Raw genomic sequence first — 22,614 nt, 5'->3', positions numbered from 1 at the left:
GCGTACTTATGCCTAGTCCTTGCAACAGAAGACGACTTAATATAACATTGTTTCTTAGACTTTCTTACCAGACGCTGATTCCGAGTAATTTTGATAGTTTAATGATGATTGATGAAGTTGTTACCTAGAAAATAATTGCTTTCGACGTGTCGTAAGCATACCCGTCTCACGTCAACAAGCCGACAGATGCTGCGATCTTGCTTTCACAGTTGCTCCGCGTTATAGGATGGTAGTGATGACTGGAAGGTAGATTGCAATCAGTGTGAAACTTAAAGCTCCCTGCTAAGTGGGCATTTCGCTAAAAATATCTGAAAATATACTTGGCGGCGGGAGATAGAGAGAGTAGACCTTATTTAAACCAGGTGATGAAGGCGCTCCCGCCCTCCCTCATTTGGGACGGGTGATGGGGGCCTCGCCTTCGAAGAAGGCCGGCAGACGTTATTTATCTGCAAATACTGCAAGCAGGAGTGCTGCCCACACAGGAGAGGGTTACGAAAGATAAGTTTACAAAGTAAGCTCTAAATCATCAACATTACCAAATCCAACAACCTAAGCAGGCGGGCGATTCTATTGTTCGATTGTGCCTGAAAAATAGAAATATATTTTTGGAACCGCTTAGTCCTGCATTGTACGGCCATATCACTTTTGTGTTTCAGCTTTGATAATCTTTGCGGCGCAGAAAGTAGATACGATTCACGTAGCAATCCCGTTTTGTTATGATAAAGTAAGTACAAAAAATTTAACCTGGCAGTCTGTATGAGCAATTGCAGCGGCTCCAACTTCGGCTGCCTCAGCCTATTAGTAACAGATGAGCGTTTCCGGTAATCGGATAAGATGGCTGCATGCCGTTGGATGCGGTCCACCTACTCGATGTTTTTCACGTGGTATGGATCCCACACAACAGAGGCGTACTCTAGGACTAGCCGAATCATAGTGCGATATGCTACGCTACAAGTTTTACGCTGGAAGGGAAGCCTTTTATTTCCTTGCGTAGGTAGCATAATTTCCTGAATGATTTCGAGCATGTATCATTAAGATGCATATCCTATTTAAGGTTGGTAGTAATTGTCAGGCACAGGAATGTAATGGATGTGACTGTATTTATGTACTGATCTCCAATTTTGTAAAGATATTGATGCGGACGAGGAAGGACGCCAACAATTCATTAAACATCATCTCACTGTCATCGAACATCTTCTCTCTGTCCTCTGTTCTCCTGTGTTCATCGGCTCGGGCCACGTAACAATATTGTAACGGTTGTACCTAGATGTAATTATCATTGAAGCGATTATAGAAAAATTAATTTTCATTGCCCTTTTTTCACACCAGTCCGCAACATTACATAAATTGGTATTCAGTAGTTGCTGACAGGAAGAATTCTTGATGACGGAGTAAATGACACACTCATCGGCAAAAACATTTATAATTGAGACCTTCATCAAAATTTTCAGCAATATCATTGATATAAATGAGAAACAAAAGCGGTTCATGCATTGAGTCCTGTGGTACGCCAGACAGAGCCTGCAAACACTCGACCCCATTTCCACCACCATCTACAAATTGTCTGCAATTCTGTAGGTACAGTTTAAACACTCTAATAAGATTGTCCGGCATCACGATTTCTCTTAGCCTGTCAATAAACACGTTGTGCGGTACACAATCATAGGCCTTAGACAAATCCAGGAAAATGGCATCTATTTATTCACGACTATAAATGGCCAGAGAAGAGTCCTGAATTAAGGATAATAGCTGCGTTGCAGTGGACACGCTTGCAGGGAAACCATGCAAGAATTCGACAAAGAAGACCGATTCAAGTTAGTTCGATATATGATGAGCTATTATGTGCTCGAGCAATTTGCAAAACTTGCATATAAGTGAAATAGGCCGCTTGTTTCCGGCATTTAAGTTTTCACCGGACGTAAAGAGTGGCACTATTCTGGCAACTAACTAATCACTAGACAGGAAAAATTGGTCAAGTGAGAGGTTAAAAATCGCGTAAAGGTAGTAGGCAATAATCTCAGAGTACCGATGGAGAAAAGCTTTAGGAATGCCATCAGCACCATTTGACTTTTTGTTTTTAAATTTAGTAAAAGTGCATGTAGGCCCTCGCGGCTTAAAACTAAATCCGGCATGTTAAAACAGGAAGGGAATGTATTAACACTGGGGCGATACGGCGAGGTAGAAATCTTTGTGAATGCTCTTTGAGACGTATTATTGAATTAATTAGCAATGTCTTCAAAATCTGAATTAACATTACTATTAATGCGTAGCTGATCGACAGTCTGCTTAGTACCGGACAGAAAGTGCCAAAACGTGCCAATGGAATCTTTCATGAAAGAAGCAAGGGTACTTGCATAGGCGTTTTTGCGCATGTTTCGCAGATTTAAAACCAAATTTTCTTTGAGAGCACTCAGGTCAGCATCGCAACCCTTTAATTTCCGCTTCCGTGCTAAGCGCGTTTAGGTGTATATCATGGTTGATACAAGGGTTCTGATACCTCGTTTCCTTACTCCGGGCAGAAATAAATCTGTTCACGCATTCCATGACCATTACCTTGAATCTGTTCCAAAGGAGCGAGACGTCTCTTACGTGTTCGAACTCTGGAATATTAAAGTACAAGGTATCGTCATCTGCAGCCAAAAAATCACGAAACGTTTTAAGAGATGACATTAATTTGCTGCCATGTGCGTTTAAAGTTACATGGACTGACTTATAATCAGCGATGCCTTTAGGGATGGACATATTACAATATACAGAACAAAAAAAAATTAAGAAATATGAGATCAAGGGACATTGCAGTTGTTTCCTTCACACGTATAGGAGCAGGTAACCAGTTGTGTTAAGTCATGAGAAAAAAACTGCATCAAAGAGCAGACATGCATTCTCGGCACCATGCGATTATGTTATTTTAAAAGCGTTCCAGTTTATACCAGGCAAGTTTAAATCCCCGGCTGGCCGGCGGCGTCCCAGTCCAGATGTACTGCGGCTAGCTGAAGTCCAGGGTTCGGACCGCACGGTCCCCACAGCACGGTCTCCCACAGCGCAGCACGGTCTCCCACAGTTCCAATTTCAGATTTAGACCCCTCCTGGGAGAAAATTGGCAGTACCAGATGATATGCTCGAAGGTCCCTCTCTTGTCGCAGTTTATGCATAATTCTGATTTTTCTCCCGGGAGCATATGGCTCACCAGGAGCGGGTGTGGGAATGTCCCAGTCTAAAGGCGACGCCAGGCGACGGCCTGCCTGCAACTTTAGTGCAAGGGCTGGCGCAGCGGCCATCTCCCTACTTAGTCGACAGTGTTTTAGAATTTCGCTGTAAGATTTGGCACGCTCCGCGCTCTCCGCTACGAGCCGCACCTCTTTGCCGTCGGCTCGGTGGTTGGCGCCGGGAACAGCGATGTTCATGTTTGACGCGAAAATACCTGCGGCTGTGAGCCAGGTTTTTCTTTCGTGACTAAGACACGTGACTTAATCACTGCAAGTGGTTGTAGGCCAACACTGAAGAGTTGGCAGTGCACCAGAACTGCTGATCGTAGACAAAACTTGTCTGCAGAAAAACGGGGGAAAAAAACTAAAAAGATATGAGGTCGTCTCTAGCGTGGAGCAGAAAGATATGGCGTATAAGCGGCTGGTAGTATAGATTATGAACAATGGGATTTGAAACTGTTCCGCGCTTCCAGGAATTATGTCTCGGATTACTTTCCAACACGCCCTCAATTCTCTTTGCCATCAGTTGCAAATATCAAAACAAATGTGCCAAATTAACCTTTATACTAACTGTTGAATTGTCGCAGGTGTGATTAGTGGCTCAAAGATGCTCGGAGAGGCTCGGCGGGGATAAGATGTGACATTTGGGCAACTCTTATCACTGTTGCTCCGAACATTTTGAGGACGCTGATTGCACGGATCCGATCAAGAGCAAGCCACCAGCATGTGGATAAAATGAAGGTGCTCTGCAGTGCTCCGTGCCTCGCGAATGAATTCGGGGGCGTATATATATTGTGCTTATATTATCAATATACATTTATCTTTTGAAAACTCGTATAATAACGCAGATATGTAGTGATCAAACTCGATGCTTCAACGCAAATTCCTTTATGTGTATTTTTTTTCTACATGTTTATTTCAGATCGTTCCTGCTAATTTACCTTATTACATTTCATTTTTGATTTCGTTTCGACGCACGCTTTTTCAGTTATGTAGGCCGCTCGTTTATCGAGTTTCTATTCGATTGTCCTTTTAAGATATTTGTGTACCATAATAGAACATCGATGTCCTAATACTAGAAAGAAGCTGTAATTAGCTGTACTTATCATGCACATGCCCATGATAAAGTTTAAAATTTATAAATCTTCCCTTGTGGATCTGCCGGAGTGAAGGTGTGATAGGCGTGGGCTTTTAGTCATGAAAATAAAAACATCTAAAAGCGTTTTCCGTTCCCTTATTACAATTTATCAATGCGAAAACATTAGAAGTCACGTCAGAGGGAAAGCCGGCGTCATTTAGGAACGTGGCATCGTAAAACCATCTGCTGACGCCTGTCACAATAAATTGAATTATGGAATTGAAGTGAAGTGAAATTTACTAAAACGCAATCCAGTTACTGTGTACCATCTGACATTGTGGCGTGCAGGGGGAAATTGGGCGCGACGAAAATGCCCCTTATCTGTAGTCTTTGAGATTAAGTGCCTTTGAAATAGAGGCTGCTAGTGGTGAAGGACATTTAAGATAAACCTCCTTTGAAATACAGTTAGGCTGCATTGCCTTTGCATTAACAACCCGTAAGGCAATATCACTGCGCACAATGAACATTGTCTTGCATCACTGTATACCAACTGTAAATTAGGTGAAGCCACAGAGAGTGCTCTAGTATTTTTGGTTGTGTACTCTTTGAAAAAATATGAACGTTTGTGGGCCATTATATTGCCCCCGCACGTCTAGTGTGAAAGTAGGCGCATTGACCCAAGAGCTTTTGACGAATTTCGTGAATACGAACGTGATAACCCGCTTCATTTAACGGAAGAAAATAGTTAAACTGGCGAACCTTAACTTCAGTGAATCACCTGAACACAACGACCGCAAGGCGCTCTCTTCCACCACGTCACCACATGTCAACGAGAGCGTAATGCCATCACACAAGAGGCCGTTGCTATGACAACAGGAAGACCTCTATTGGCTTTCCTCCGACGAATATCATAGTTCAAGGTGGTCTATATTTTAGCGCCTTAGCACTAAATTGTTCACTTCGCCATTTATCATTTGTGTAATGTCTAACGTTTCCAGGTTCGTGCAGTTGCAACGCTCGTGCTGGCTGTGTTAGCGGTTAGAGTGGCATCACGAGATTGCATGTCACGGTCTAATAATAATAATAATAATAATAAAAAAACTTCGCGGCTGAGAGAAATATGCTATCTGCGCTGGGCAATTCTTTAGACCGCCATGCCTTCTTACTCTCTATATTTCTTGATTTCACACAAACGGAGTATAACAAAAATAAGCAGACCTACTACCATAGCTTTGGCTGAACACGTTTCCTAACCGCATGTGGTCTAAACTTTCGCTACGACGTCCCTCATAGCTTGAGTCGCTTTGTGACGCAAACAAAACCGTATGACCAAAACCAAACCAAACTAAGTTAATGGCTGTGCTTACGCTAGGCAGCATAAGCGCGAAACTAAACGGCAGCAAACGTTAACGTTGCCTTATAGTAAGCACCCCTAGTTCTTTAACTCTTTCAGTAAATATTTCCTGGAGAGTAATTATCAGAATCTGCCCGTTGTGACTTATTTCGTGCGTACAACTCATCCTCCTTACAGGGAAGAGCACAAAGTGTCCCAAAGGCAGTAGGAGAAAGAGTTCCTTCTTTGAGGTCACTCTTCCCGGTGTGTAACAACTAAGGTTGTATATTTCGCTCGGCATAGCCTGCGTTCACGCAGTGATCCCCTAACAGCGGTTGGAGAGCTATGCTTGGTCGGCAGGGGCTTGTAGTGGCGGGAGGCAGAAGGGGACCGCATGCCCACTTGGGCTTAAGGACGTTGTTACTAGAAGTGTCCACTTCGCTCGAACCTCCTTTGAGACAAATCATTTTTTTTTTGCAACCACTGTGTAGACCACTCCTGAGCTCTACGATTATCACTACCTAGTGACGAGAAGAAACAGGCGCCGTCTGAGTGTGACACTGACAACCTGGCATCGCTTCTCTCAAGCTTGATTTCCTTTTAGAATGATGCTTTATTTTGAATTTATTTTCAACAGATAGAACTATTTGAGCTAAAGCGCTAGTAAGATCTTGCGACCAACAACAACAACAACAACAACAACAACAACAACAACAACAACAACAACAACAACAACAACAACAACAACAACAACAACAACAACAACAACAACAACAACAACAACAACAACAACAACAACAACAACAACAACAACAACAACAACAACATCATCATCATCATCATCATCATCATCATCATCATCATCAACATCAACTCAACAACAACATCAACATCAACATCAACAACATCAACAACATCAACAACAACAGCATCAACATCAACAACAAAACAACAACATCAACATCAACAACAAAACAACAACATAATCAGAATCATCATCATCATCATAATCATCATCAGCCTGACTATACCCACTGCAGGGCGAAGGCCCCTCCCATATTTCTCCAATTAACCTGATTTGTTGGTTGTCTCTGATCATCCGTTAGACTGTTTTGATTTACTTAGTGGGCCGGCCCTAGTTAAGTTTATCGTCTTTGCAGCAGAATTTGCTATTTCGTGTTGATTTAGTGTACGCCACTTCGCGTGCTGGTTTCCTTTCTTTTTTTGTGGTTAGATAGTAGCGGAGATCGCGTATATATGCCTTGGTTTTCTTCGCGAAATAAAGTTGTCAGTCTGTGTTTGTGTGCGTCCTGCATTTCCTTCGTCCGTGTCTTATTAGCGCAGCTTTTTATTGCATTGGACTATGAACCAACTAGCCCGACAAGTTTTACTCATTTAACATACACATTACACACTTCGACCAATACGCTGTTGACTCTATATGATGACCTAGTTCCTAATTATACGTCTCAGGTTCGATATCTTTTTGGTTTTTGCGAAAAACAGAAGCAGGCTTATAGATCAGACGTACACCACAAAAAGGTCGTGCAAACCCCAGTATACGGAACAATGCTGATAGTATATAACCTAGCAATACGTTGTACTGGTATCAACTCTGACAATTCAATAATCCAGCTTAACAGATCACCATAGAGCAAACAATTCTTCTCATGGGGTTGACTCTACTGAGTGCAGGTCGCCCTAAACAGGGCGACCTGAATCTCTCAAGTGTGATTTGCAGATCTGATTGCGGCAGTGATCACGAGTCGGAGATTACTCGCAAGAAAAAACACGGCCCGTAGCCCCTACGTTCAGCATCGCTTTCTGAAATCAATGCACGAAATGTTCATCGAAGTACAGGCATTGAAAGTCGGCAGCATTCACGGCATCACACGTGGCTAACTCTTGCAGGGTGTTTAACTTTTCTGAGAGCAGATACGTTCACTGCACAGCAAACTTACGTATGCATTTAGTTTCAATGTGGGATATATTGATTGCAATCCGCAATTCATAGCGTAGGTGCGTGGCTACACGGCGTAGCAGGGCGAACTTTGATTTGCTTGAGGGGTAAATATCCAGCGCTACTTTAATAGTAGTACCAGAAGCTAGGTTTAATTTACTGAGTTTAACGCCACAAACTGTAATGAGTTATGAGGGACACTGTATTTAGGTTTTCAACATGTTCGACTTCCCGGAGTATTTTGACGGGCCCTGATACTGCGCAGTACAAAGGCGTCTCACCTTTGGCCTCCTTTGAAACGGGGTCTGTGGCCGGGATTAAACCAGCATTCTCGATATCAGCCACGATGACAAAATAGCTGCTGGAAGCTTTGTATAAGAAGAATTGGGATGCAGCCTTGACGGCTTGGTTTGTTGTGTAATCCTCTATATTTTGCCATCTTTCTTGGTGTTTGAAAAAAACATAAGTGGTTTTAAATACCCGAAGCATGTCACTAAATGTCGTACCTCATCTCGCTACACGGTATATAACTGGTAGCATGGATCCTGGAAATGAAATATATTGCTAAAAGTTTAGCCCCGTCGCAATACGTGACTCCGGCGAAGATTCTCGAAATTCTTCAATATTTGTTGTGCGTATGTGCGACATGAACGTTTAAATCATCATGTATGAGCCCCGCCGTGGTGGACCAGTAATTAGGACGCTGAACTGCTGATTCCAAGAGCGCGGGATCGGATCTTGGCTGCGGCGGCCGCTTTTTTTATGAAGGCGAACAGGTAGGGCGCCCGCGTCCTTTCTGATGTCAGCGCACGTTAAAGAACCCCAGATGGCCGAAATTTCCGGAGCCCCCACTACCGCGTCTCTCATGCTTGAGTCTCTTTTGGACATTAAGCCCCATAAGGTAACATCATATTTCAGGAAGGAATTTATGGTTTCGAAAGAAACAGGCAAAAACTAACCACAAGAAAACAGAGGATGTATGTGCTAGGAAGTGAGAACAAAATGCCTAATAAATTCGGCAGCAATTTCTGAAGATTTAAACACACATAAGTGGAGATGGAGCTTTTTTTTAACAAAAGGACAAAGCGCTAACGACACATTCACAAGAAAGAAGACACGGATAAGCGCTTGTCCGTGTCTTCTTTCTTGTGAATGTGTCGTTAGCGCTTTGTCCTTTTGTTAAAAAATGCTGCACCAACTAGCCCAACAAAAAGTCCTTCTTGAGGTGGAGCTAATTGCGACGTCTTAACTTGCGCTGAAGTTCGGGGGAGCAGCAATAAACTGGCCGAACTTATACCGAAGGAGCCTTTTATAGCGTTCTGAAGGCAGAGTTCGTAAACAAAAACATCTGTGTGTAGTGCAGAGATTACGGAACTTAACACGAGTTATCTTTTTATCTTTTTTAGTTTATCTTTGCTAGTCTTGGGTACAATTGAGAAAAAAGAGTTCCCAGAATGAATGACAACTTTCTGTTCCGTCTCAATGGGCTGCTACTGGGCTTCACAAGAGGAGACTCGCATGTGGGACTTCCTCTTTATGTTGAGAGAAATAATTGTCGCGTGCAGTTCTTTTCGTTCTCGACAGAAACAATTGGTGTTATCATACGCCGATCCTGGTCCAGAACACGCAACTGAGACGCTGTGCAGGATTCCTCGATTTCTCTGCTCGCTCAAACTTTATCCGAGCTTGCGTCACGGCAGTCAATGAGCGCAGATAGCAAGCAGCAGATAATAAAATCCGAAGATAAAGCCTCACGAGCGGCTAATGTGCATACTGCTTCCTCGTTTCAGACATGGGAGTCTGAGCAGTGCAATGATCCGCGCTGATGAAGGTTATCGACACAAAATTAAGAATCATCAAGTAATGACTACACACTCCCTGCAACCCGCTTGTCATGCCTATATCGGGAGCTTGTCTAGATAGTTACGGTCGAGAGCGTTTCATCGCTTTCGGTCATTATCTGTCCAGCCACACTCGAAGGGGAACAGAACGCATGGGGTGCATTCTCTTGCCAACAGTCTTCACACTATCGAATACGCTAAAGGTTAACTATTATAGTGCTAATATTTTAATCAATTATGTGTTTTTGCTTTGAATTCAAGCGAGCCTTCACGTAGAGTAAAGCATGAGACGAAGGCCCAAATATGGGCACTCTATGCAGTGAGCCGCGACAGAGCCCCAGATTGGCGGCTAAATGAAACGTACGGAACACACCAGGAATCTCATGATGAGATGCCGACAGTAGGACTGAGAAGCACATTGTATTATACGACAACCCTAAACATGTTGTGTTATGTCAGGGAGGGATTTGCAACTCACCCTCTTGTTATAATAATGAGATTGAACATATAAAATACGCCAAAACACGGTTTGACTGGCACGAGCCAGAGCGGACTGATTTAGAAACTATAAAAACTAAAGAAAACATACTGAATTAAAAACAGAGGAACAGGCAAACACCGAAGCGGAGAACCAGAGAACGAGCGCTGACTCAATAGAAAGTTTATTCAAAGAAGGAACTTATTATATGGCAAAAAATTGACCACCCTCTCAACAAGTAAACAAGCCAAATACACGTGTTGCTACGTAGAATGAAGGCATGCAATCTCACTTTCGTGTAGAAAGATGGATAGTGTACTAACGGACAACTTTGTTGTTTTTTCTTCGTGTGGTAGGCCTCCATTATCTCACGTGTTAAGCGGCCCGGGTGCTTTTACGGGATATTGCAACAGTGCAATGAAGGATAACAATATTCGCAGTCACGGACGTGATCAAAGAGATTAGTAGATTTGTCAGCGTCCAAGGTATTCGCATGCTCTTTCAAACGTGTATTAATGCACCGCCCTATCTGCCCGATGTACACTTGCCCACACGACATTGGGAGTTTATAAAATACACCTTCAGCTTATGTCACATACTTAGTTTCATGCTTAACCCCAGATGTGTTTTCACGTTCTTCTAGGTGAAAGAAAAGAATTAAATGGTTTTCACTTCATTTATTCCCGAATTCCTTCTTGAGTGGTATTCGTTATAAAAACTTCTCGGCGCCGGCGCGAATGCTCTGTATCTGCATCTGAGAACATGTACGCTTTTAGTGGGATCATCTTATCGCTTACTGCTCGCAAGTAAGTTGTGTTCAGTTCATGGATGAGTTCTGTCTTCACTCTGGGTAGCGCTATGTTTTCAAATTTGCCAATCAAGCCGTTGTTGTTCATCCAGGGTTCCATGGGCGTTTTTATGGGCTTGAACTTGGCAGATATGTCCTTTATATCCCAACGGTAGATGTGGGTACCTGCGCAGGTATATAAGTTGGTACACTGATCAGATGAAAGAATTTGAAGCTCATCTATTCGACAAGAGTGCATTAACATAGAAAATACAATGCATAGAAGTCAAAAGGATTTTTATTAAGGCTCACAGGTGATGGTAGACACACTCGTTTCTGGTAGGAACTCATGCATCAAGCATTTATGTTAACAACGACTACTTCTCTTGGAATCGCCCCGTTTTTATGTGTCTGGTTGTCTTGCAAGAATAACGAAATCTGCCCCAGCTGAACAACACTGAAGTTGTTTAGCACTGACGCGAGTCGGGGGCAAGAATACCGGCTTCTGGCTTGGATAAAACTGGGCCTTAATTACAGCCGCGTGCAGACTGAATTGGCATAGGCGCGAAAAAACATATTAAATAAGACGACACTCGTCGAAGCAAGCACCGTTACTAAAGTGATGCCAGCTTCTTCAGCAACAGCCCCTCGCTGCTTCTCCGCCCATTCGCTCGTTCCCGATTTTCTCCTGTCATGCGAGTCGTACCAGCATGTATAACGGCGCTTGTTTATGTAATGCTCAGCTTGCAATTTGGGTAGAAAGAGAGGAACAAAATGTCTGAACATTATGAAAGAGAACATAACGCAGGCCATCAAATGTGTCTGCACGAACTGTCAGTCATCAATCCCATGCGTAATTAATATAACAGTCAATTAAGTATAGATATGTAAATAGTAGAAAAAATAAATGAGATAAGTGAAACGTTTGCACGAATGACTAAAAATTAATCAATGAATTAAGATGTGGACAGGAGCTGTGAGCAGAGCGTGTCGACAAAAATTACCAGGTAATGTGACCAAATTTGGTAATCAATCTAATTCGAATTTGCCCAAACCGGTGGTAACAACCAAGTTAATTTGGGCGGATCGCGCCTAAAATTTGACCTCTTTGGAATTGGAGTAAAATTGACGTCTAACTTATGTCGAGTAGGGCCAATTCAGGGGTGACCTCGAAATTGGAATCTGCCACCCACGAAATTTGGCTCCTGGATTCCCAAAGTTTGACCTCGTAAAAATTTGACCAAGGTCGATATCTAACCTGACTCGAGTATTATAATTGATTATGCACCTTTAAAGTTATCTGGGATACCCCGAAATGTAGCGTCCCTGGGCACCAAAACTTTTACTTCCTCCGAATTTGACCAAATTGGCGTCTAATCTAATTTGATTATGGTCTACCCAATGGTTACCTCCAAATTCGGGTTGACCACACCAAGAATTGAATTCCTTGACCTACACAATTTAGTTTCGTTCGAATTTGAGCAATGGGAAATCGAACTAAGAGCGATTCTAAGCGACGAAATGCTGAACTAATTGGAACTAAGAACGGCATTCGAAATGTTTTTGCATTTTTGCACGTAAGCCGACTTAAGTGCACCCTTGTAATTATTTTCATTTCTGTGTGTGTCTGGCTCATAGGGTGCATAAAAACAAACAATCTTGAAGCCTTATTTACTGCTTCGTTAGTAAATCGAATGCGAAATCATTTTCTACCAATGAAATCCAACCCATTTACCATTCCAACTTCAATCATTTTTGGGGGCCGAAAGAAAACTGTTCGGGGGGGCTCAGCTTCGAAATTTTAGGAACTGGTCAGCTGCCAAGTTTTTGGAAGTCCTTGGCAATCTTCTATTTTGGGGTGCCATCATTTGACGTTAGTCACGTTATCTCTTCATTGACTAATCATAGAATGCTGTTACGGGGTAGCCGGATATATATTGTCCGACGACGACCTATATACTGTCACATTATTAAATTTGTTAGCGCCAACAATACTGTCATATGCTTCCTGCATCCGCCACCGACCTCACTTGCAACAAGGGACACTACTGAAAAGTGAGTGAACTAAAATGCCCCTCCGCGGTGGCTCAGCTGTGAACGACGTGAAAGTAAACTAATTTAAAAACTGGTGTTTAAGCATTCCTTGAACCTAGTGATACTAGCGAAAGCTGTGTTAAGCATGGCTATGCATAGTTTGCCTGTTTTAATTAGGAGGCGTCTAAGCTTTGCATAGAGAGTGGCTGAGATAGCCCTTGTAACACCGCCTTTCGAACCCGCAGTTTTTATTTTCACTTTGAAGTTAGGTTTTGGGGAAGGGGAGGCGCATATGGGCTGTACATCTAGCCAAGCCGCATCTAGTAACTTTGTTAACACGTGCTAACTCTATTTGGCTTTACTGAGCGCTATTTTGTTCTTTTTACCGAATATGACACATCGAAATCTTTTGTTTAAGATTTAGCCTTAGTCTTACCTGCAGACTACAGTCAAGGTTGACGCATGTGTGCATTGTTGTGAACTATATATGAAACAGCATTTTGAATGAAATTTAATTTCACCACTTTTTGTGTTTCATGATCAGCTTACAAATGATTTGAACATAATTAGCAGAGTATTCGATTCGTATTCAATTCGTATTCAATTCGCTGCTTTCACTATTTGATTCGACAGCAAAGCTATAGGTATTCGATTCGGCATGAAAACGGTACTATTCCCGCATCCCTACTGTCTGGCATTGTGTTGCTTGGCTTTTTAGCATCAAGAAACTGGAACAGCGATGTCAGAACACATACGAGTTCCTAGGCGGTGGAGATGATACAGAAATCCTCCACTGCGGTACCTCTTTCTCTCTTCCACTCCCACATTCTTCCCTTTTCCATACGGCGCAGCTGTGGTGTCCATCGGGAAGTGTGAAAGATACTGTGCCTTTCATTTTCTGACTATAAATTGTGAATTGTTTATAAGAAGTTAAATTTTAGGTTGTCTCATATGAAAAGAAAGCCGCAGTATCTGTCACGCTTCTCCGTTGACGCCTGAACCGTGCCGTGAAGGAAGAGATAAAGGTAGGTGCCGTGGTGGAGGGAATGCCTCCTGTCGAGGAAAGCTCCACTTCTCTGGATTCCATGTATACTGAGACAGCGCTAAAAGTTATGGTTAAGTATGAAACGTTTCTGCGGGAGGATTAATTTGCATAGGAATTTTGTTAATTTAGCGATAACATCTAAGCTCATAGAGCCCAGCTTTTACGTACAGGTGATGTTGCTGCAGTTCTTGAAGCGTGTCTCGAAGGTCATGTCGATGTAGCCGGTGTCGAGGAGCACTTCGATCACCATCTTCATTGATCGGTCGTCGGCGATCACGTCCACATTGTACTTGGCAATCAAGCCACGAAGCAAAAGGCGACATGACAGTGTGAAGTGGGGAGTGGTCTTGTACGCTACCCAGCTCCGGCGGTCAGAAAAGAAGCAGTCTCCTTGGCGTCGTACCTGCGTAATTGGGACGTATTTTGCGTATACCGAAGTGCATATGGGTGATGCATAGCGTTCGGAAAGTTTTCTGCAAATGTTTAAGCGTTTAAAGCAATGCTCTCAAAGACAAGCGGTTAATGTCTACCAACTGATGCGGGATCGGATCCCGGCCGCATGACCGCTTTTTAATGGAGACGAAAAGCAAGGCGCCCGTGTACTGCGCAATGTCAGTGCACGTTAAAGAACCCCGGGTGACCGAAATTTCCGGTGCCCTCCACTACGGCGTCTCTCATAGCCTGAGTCGCTTTGGGACGTTAAATCACGTTGAATCCATAAACCAAATCTGATGTACCCCAAATATTCAAATGGGTAGAATTAAAACCTTAGTATCCTATACTTTACATAAATCCTTATAAAAAAGATTCACTGGAATTTAGCTTGGGAGAACGCTTAGGCACTTTCGTATTATGGTAATATATGCTAGGAGTAGTGGTAATACCAGTAGTATGTGGTTCTAATATTGTTAAATAAAACAGAAACGGAAGTAAAAATGTTCTTGCCAGCTCGGTATCTGCCATCGAGAAAACTGAAGCAACTGAACGGAGGCGGCAGAAAGAAAGGGATAGGCAATCGACAGGGGGATGAAATTACTATGGTGAGCGGCAGGGAGAAAGGACCAGGCAGGTTAAAAATAAAAATATATAAAGGTATAGCATGCGACCTTAAAGGTTTGAAAACTTGCATATTAAACACTACGAGCTCTACGTTTGTGTGGCCTGTGAAGTTGGGTTTTACAGCAATGCTTGCAGATATAAGCGATAGAACTTGATCCTACATGAATGATTAATTAAGATTACTAATGAACCTCTTCTTTCTTGGTATTAGGGACATGATATTGCAGAAATGAAGGCCGTCAACATGAAAGCGAAGTCTTGTTTATGAAAGCTCATACTTTTCATACGGTTCGAGACATTCAATATCAAATATGCCTGTTTCGGAGATCGATCAGCTGAATTTCCCACATTGCCCCAATATACAATGACCTCGTAACGGAAAGTTATATCTCCAGACCGTGCCAACTTCTTCAAAATTATCCAATACGCGATTGGCGCCTGTATTTATTGTGTAAGAATTCCGGTAGATATAGTACATTTTGAACCTAAAATGCCCCCGAAAAGAAAAAATCGTAATGTGCTTTAATATTCGTAATTTTGACGCAGAATAATTTTGACCCCACTGATGACTAAGAATAAAAATGGCTTCGGCATTTTTTCCTTTTATGGATTTATTTCAAAATACTATAAAATAAAAATACATGATTAGTTAGATTCTTCGTCTAGTCATCAAACTCTTTAGTACATGATGTCCGCTTTGCAATAAACTCCACCTACACAGATTGCAGAGATAAGTAACTCGCTGTTTTGAGAGTGCAATTCGGTTCATAGTTTACAAATTTACATGCATTGTATAGTATATATTGTAAAGGAGTAATGCGTAAACGCGATAGCTCGTTCGAACGACTAACTTTGTTCTCCTTTCATTGCCTTGTCTTCCATATTTTTCTCGCCTCTAAATAAGGCACATACCCACAGTAGGGGATTGGCCAGGGTCCAGTGCAAGTACAAGATGGAATACACTTTAGTACATACGTACGTACAGTCGCGCTCAATATGACTTCCAACCTGTGAGCGTTGCAAATCATATTGAGCGCGATAGTATGTATGTATGTATGTATGTATGTATGTATGTATGTATGTATGTATGTATGTATGTATGTATGTATGTATGTATGTATGTATGTATGTATGTATGTATGTATGTATGTATGTATGTATGTATGTATGTATGTATGTATGTATGTATGTATGTATGTATGTATGTATGTATGTATGTATGTATGTATGTATGTATGTATGTATGTATGTATGTATGTATGTATGTATGTATGTATGTATGTATGTATGTATGTATGTATGTATGTATGTATGTATGTATGTATGTATGTATGTATGTATGTATGTATGTATGTATGTATGTATGTATGTATGTATGTATGTATGTATGACAATCAAGTGTTCAACGCTTTATCTAGGCCACGCAGACAGGTGCGTACGAAATGGTGAATTGGTTAAGCGGGGCTTCACATTGTAGCTCACGAGTCTATGGTAAGGAAGATGTATGAGGCAATAGTGAAACATTTTAAGCGATTAGGGTTTAATCGAATAAAAACGCTATTATGTGTAAGAGAGTGAGCAAAGGGAACCGCAGGCGTTTAACTATTAACTCTGGCACGCCATACCCGTACAGCGGTGCTTTAATGTGTACCCCCCCCCTCCTCCTCCCCCATGTTTATTGGCATCTGTGAGAGCTCTTCGCCTCCCCGAAAGCATTTCCAGCCTTAAAGATGATTTTCGTTCCTTACTGTAAAAGAAGATGCAAGATTGCTGAGAGCATATTTCACTGTCATGTTCCCGAATGCACAATAGGTGGAACTGCCCTGGATATAAGCCCTTAAAAAACATCGTTTCATATATAAAAAGATAGTTCCTCAAGTTTTTCTTACTCACATAAGTTTTAATAATAACTACAGAAAAACGTAAACTGGAGAAGACTTCTCTGTCCACGAATATTTACTTTTCACATAAAACGAAATCTGCTAATGAGGTCTAGTTTTGCGGTCCCCTATCTCGATACAATATTGCTCTTTGCTTGACATTTTGGCAGAATGCACAAAGCTCAAGACCCCCTTCCTCCCCTTCCCGCCAATACCCCAGTTCCCAGCCCCTTGAGCCATGGGAGACCTTGTTATCCAGCCCCGCCCTATCGATTCAGCTCACACTGACAGACAGGCGCCAGGAGCTGCTGGGAACATATGGGTCCCGCAACTAGGGAACCACCCCTTCTGGTGCCTGCGTGCATTATCGATTTATTTCGGGTCCAATAAATGTTGATTCTTCATCAACACCTTGATAGGAGCGTAGGCGTTCATGAGGCGCAAATGTCAGCGACACGAAATCGACCTGCGATCAGCCTTGCTGCTATTTTCAAGGCACTGCAATCTATCGGAATGTATCAGGCATTTTGAAAGCACTGTAACTGCCACGTGGATACTCACCCTGCGACGAGTATTTCCCAAGGTGCCGTCCTCCATGTGAAATTCGACGTATCCCGAGAAAGTCCAGGCTTGGTTATCCACGTCGAACGAGATGTCTCGCAGTGGGATCATGTCCACGCCGGCGCCATTCAGTACCTTGTCTACTAGGTAGTTGGTACGTGTGACGCTGGCAGAAGTGGAAACTGTGGCAAGGGGGTGTAATAGGACAGAAAATGTCGGCGCAGTTTGATTTTTATTCATAGTTAACAATGAATGGAGGGTTTTCTTTGCAGTGAAGCAAACTTAATTGCTTATTTAAGCAAACATCGCTTCTGTTGCCTTGACTTTTGTACGCCGAGAGATTTGAAGGCCTTTTGTACTTTGACTCGCTTAAAAACCTGAACTATCGCGCGCTGAAATATTTCACACTTGTTAGAGCCTACTAATAAAGCTCTTAGAGAGAATAAGCACATGCAAACTTTCGTACTTAAAATAAGCCACGCTGTTTAGTTTCGAAAGATAACATTGAAAGGCAACAATATAGAAGTTGTGGGAAAGGAACAAGCACTGTTATGGCTACACCTAATATCCTCCCAGGGCTGCACCTGTCCCTAGCCTTATGTAATTAAGTTGCTTTCGTCCAAAGTTATGAACTATATATATCGAGCTACAAGCACCGAACTATAAAGACCTATGAAAAAAGAAGTACATCCGGTCGCCCAAATGTCTGTTCTGGTGCACACAGATTGACTCCGTTCACTGCTGCGTGTTTTTCATGAATACCAAATGTTCAAGCACGATTTCACTTCCACTCCTCGTCTGGGATAATTTGGGTGACAGCTTTTAAAAGGAATTTTTCGGAATGCTTACAGAGGACAGTGGAAAAAGTAACACATCGGCGGAACTTACGCTACACATAAGCTCTAGTATTACTTTAGAAAACGCGGTACTGGTGCACATCTTTGTTCAGTCATGCGCACACAAAGCAATGCTGTGGACAAAACGCGAGAAAAAGGGGGCGTTGGAAACAATATGCTAAAACAAAAAGACAGAGAAAGAGGCTGGAAACCCCTCAGAGGCTTCCACAAAAGAAACTAGCGAAAGACGGCTTGAAAAGGACAATAAAATGTACGGGTTTTTTATATTAAGGCTACCCCCCCCCCCTTTTTTTTTTTTTTGCTTAGTAACTAAACCCGACGGCTTGCTTTATTGATTATTATTAAGAATAGCTTTTAACTATTCTTCTCCATCGGGGTCTTCAATATTGCTCATGTGCAGGAAATATATTTGCGAAGGTTTCAATGATTGCCTAGATGATCTTATGCTACTGTAAATTAGTCTGTTTGCGATTCCTTTCCGATGAGACAGAGAAATGTCTATTCTAGGAGCTCTTGTATGTCGGTTTGCTACCTGCTTTTTTTACCGGTTAACCTTCCTGCCTTTCCTCCTCCTCCTCCTCCTCCTCCTCCTCCTCCTCCTCCTCCTCCTCCTCCTCCTCCTCCTCCTCCTCCTCCTCCTCCTCCTCCTCCTCCTCCTCCTCCTCCTCCTCCTCCTCCTCCTCCTCCTCCTTTTTTTTTGTATCCCTGCACAAAACGTCGCTCCGGACAGGCTCCTAACATTCAGGGGAGGTTGAGCTTATGTCACACTCTTGACACCTTAATTAGCAAAGTAAAACCACCTCGCTGACACAACTCCCCCTTTTGCAATTTACCTGCCTTACCATTTCTTTATGTCAAATGGGCTTGCTAGATTTCTTTGCTAGCATCTATTTAAGCGACAATGAAGTGACAATTTATATTCATTTAGCCTGAGTATTGTAGCCCCTCATATGGTTCATGCTAGTTTTGTAAATGTTGTGCGGTTAAAACTTATGCGGGGTAGTGAATGCTGTTATACGCACTGTTTTATTAACGTTTAGGTGTTCACATTTTAAAATCGTAAGTGATATGTATGTGTCGCTTGTATAGGCACGTTGTACAAGAAGGCACAGGCGTTGTACGTGGTAGAACTTAACGGTTATACGATCGTTTGCCTGTAAATAACTAATCAACTTTTTATTTCGAAATATTAAGTGAAAAATTGCATTACATGATTGTGTCACGCCAGTCTCAAAGGTGATGCCAGTTTTTGAATTTTCTTGCTCAGTAATAGTCCGTCGAAGAAATGTATGCTACAAATAGACATTTTAAAAGTAAGTGAGTTGGAGTTCAAGCATGTGTATTTCCAAATAAGGTCGCATTTCGTTTGCATGAGATTGAGACGTTGTGTTTTTAGTAGTGCTGAATTCAACATGTTTTTGTGAATAGTACTACGCACAGCAACGCCAGCTCATAAATAAGGCACCCTAAACCATTTCTCAATTTTTCGCACCACGCTGCGAAAAGCGAAAATCTTAGTATTAGGCTCACTTTTCATCTTCCGTGCTTTATATTTGGCGATATAACATTGTCTCTTGATAAGCGAATGCTTACTGATCAGTATTCCTCTCAAGCGGAGTGATGCGGCTACAGATTAAAGCAAGTATCTTTCTTAGAACCTTCGTAGTTACAAAACAATTCTTCCTTTTCGAGGGATGGAACTCAGGTTCACCGGGGCAGTCAGTATACTGACTGAAAAAACTGGAATAGCCAGCAGATTATATAGTAAGGCGAGAGCGAATGGATAAAAAAACACAATATCGGAATTATGGTCGTCCAACCAATACCGTTCCCAAAAGGTAGAGGGAAATTTGCGTAAAGAGGAAGGCAGTTTAGTTATTCGTTTGGGAAACTGGCATGATGTATAATGCCCAGATTTCTGTTTGATTGCCAACCTGTTGATAAGCTCACCACCTTTAGAGGACAAAAATTATTGAGGCACTTAAGACCCCTTAAGAGCGATAAGGCGGATCTCTTTGAGGCTGGTTCTACTGCAGTGTTTATTTAACAGAACCACCGATCACACAGTGCAGGACAGCGTCTTCTGTATGTAAGGCAGTTAGTTGCCCGTTTCTTCTTTTTTTCGTGATTGTTCACATCCGATTATTAGAGCATTCCTACAAGTTAATTTCATGAATCTGCTTCCCGACTTAGTAAAGGAGCATTCCTACAAGTTAATTTCATGAATCTGCTTCCCGACTTAGTGGCTTCTTCAGATTTTACTGACCGCCCGGAGTTACTAGGATTTATGCAAGAAGTTTATGCTTCGGTGAGGTTTTTTACAGTACGATTCTCGAATGAGTACTTATATTCCGTTTCGCGCAAGATACTATACAAGGATTTGGTAGCAATGCTTTTTCCGCCACCACTGTATCGTTCTTTATACTTTGGTTTTAAGGGTCATGATGCGTTAAAAAGGGTTCGCAAAATGCAGATTTCTCCTTGCATGAAAACATTTTTCTTTAAATTACACACTGAAGCTCTACCTGTTAACACATGGCTCCATAGTAAAAATATTTTTGTATCTTCTGTAAACTGCCGTCTGTGTGATGTGCCTGAAACAATTGAGCACTGTTTCATTAATTGCAAAGACGCAATTCTCTTTTGGGACGTGCTGCAAAGAACTCTAAAGAAAGACTTTGTTCTAAATTCGTACAGTGTGCGGTATCTTGCTGTTACACAATCTGATTACGAACCATATGACATGTTTTTTCCTTATTGGACTTCATAGCTTGTGGAAGAAACGCATGTTGGACCGCAACGCTGAACCTGTTGTTTCACCTAGACTCCATTTTAGCAGAATGATGCTGCAACTGAATGACATTAATGATGAAAATGACTTTCAACCTGATTGGTTTCCGCTGGTGACACGGTGCTTATTTTTACCCGCCTTTTAAAAAGTTTTATCTTCTGTTGTGCATCTCAGCAATGGCTGAGGGAATTGTAAATAGTCTGCGTACATAACCCTTTCTGTATAATAAATACCATGACAGAAAAAAAAAAAAAAGTCCGGCGTGGCGTAGTCGGTTAACTCGCTCGGCTGGTGATCGGAGGGGTAGGAGTTAGAATCCCGGTGGAGTATGCTTTTTTTCCCCTTCTTTCTTACAAGGTTAGACAGAACCCCGCAGACATTCCTTGGAATCTCGCGAACAGATATTGCCAACCCGAGACTTTCCCCGTGAGTGATGTAATGCCTTCGCCTTAAAACGCTGAGAGAAATCGGAGCAAGAAACGAATACATAAAGATAGTCCGAGCCAAGTGGATATTACTAAATCTATGTACGAAACGTCTGTGCACTTTGTTGAGCCAAAAACCTAAAGTTGTAAGAAAACCAAACTTCCTATCTTGACATATTCGGCATACATATTATACACTCACACCCAAGAAATAGGAACTTGGCATGCAGTTTTCAAGTCTGAGAATTAAGGCAAATATTTTTGAACTCCGCCTATGCGTAGTATCACGATGTGGCTGACGGAAAAGAACCACCACCAACAACAACGACAAAAACAAATGAACCTAGTCATGTTCCCATGAACGCGCCAGGCTGAGGTTGAACCACCTCTGTAAATTAATCTCCACACTACCTAAAGGCAACCATGAACCGAACACCAATTGTGTTCATTGGCTTGACTTAGCGGAGTTCAATGTTTATGGGCCCATCAATCAGTCATGTGTGCTTTTGCTGATCTGAGAGCTACATTCATAGCAAGCGGGAGCTTACCTGCAAGCAAAAGCAAAGCCGCAGCCCACACGTGCATCATAGTCGTCTGCAATGAGTGAAATACAGTAGAGGTAATTAATGTTATCACTCGCGGCACCATACGTGTTGCACTCTTGCCGGGTGTTTTATTTCTTCCATGATCTAGCAGAAACATTGACTGCAGAGGAGATGTTTCTGTATGACTCAGTATTTAAATTTGCATACAATACTCACAATGTGAAATCTGTAATTCATAGCGTCAAAACGGGGTTACATTCAGCAACAGCTTCGATTTTATGATTTACATCGTGGGACCTTGTAGCGCTGCTTTAATAATCGCACCGAAACCTGAGTTTACTTTAGTTTACAGCGTTTAACGTTCCATTGCAACATAGTTGACAAGGTATTTACCGTTCCAGTGTGACACCAACTGTCACGGGCGCTATACTTTTGGTGTCCGGTAAGGGGCCACCTCCTGAATATAAGAAAAATGAGGTTGCCTTGGCGACTTGTTTCCTAATGTACACATCTGACGTTTAGTGTCTTCTGTCTTTTGGGGCGATAAACAGAAGTTGACCTACAGATCCGAAGTACAAAAAGAGGAGGTCGTACCTAACCTCAGTACACACCGATAATAATAAAGATTCTAGGAATGAAATATTGCTAAATGATTAACTCGCTGCATCAAGTGACGCCTGCGAATATCTCAAAATATTCAATATTTGGCGCACGTGCGTAGGACAGGAAATATT

General features: G+C 42.2%; 1 protein-coding gene across 1 annotated transcript; it reads right to left on the bottom strand.

The window, feature by feature from the left end:
- Positions 1 to 10,369: 10,369 nt before the first annotated feature.
- Positions 10,370 to 21,923, bottom strand: LOC146179463 (uncharacterized). Its single transcript, XM_084580202.1, has 4 exons — positions 21,884 to 21,923; positions 17,263 to 17,444; positions 13,931 to 14,165; positions 10,370 to 10,869 (listed from the first exon to the last, which is right to left on the bottom strand). The coding sequence occupies exons 1-4, from the start codon at positions 21,921 to 21,923 to the stop codon at positions 10,574 to 10,576; spliced, it is 753 nt and encodes a 250-aa protein (XP_084436328.1). The 3' UTR covers positions 10,370 to 10,573.
- Between the last annotated feature and the right edge of the window lie 691 nt (positions 21,924 to 22,614).

This window comes from Amblyomma maculatum, chromosome 9, assembly GCF_055883805.1.
Source record: "Amblyomma maculatum isolate TAMU_Amacu chromosome 9, ASM5588380v1, whole genome shotgun sequence".
Lineage (NCBI taxonomy): Eukaryota > Metazoa > Arthropoda > Arachnida > Ixodida > Ixodidae > Amblyomma > Amblyomma maculatum.
This window is presented reverse-complemented; position numbering and strand designations above follow the sequence as displayed.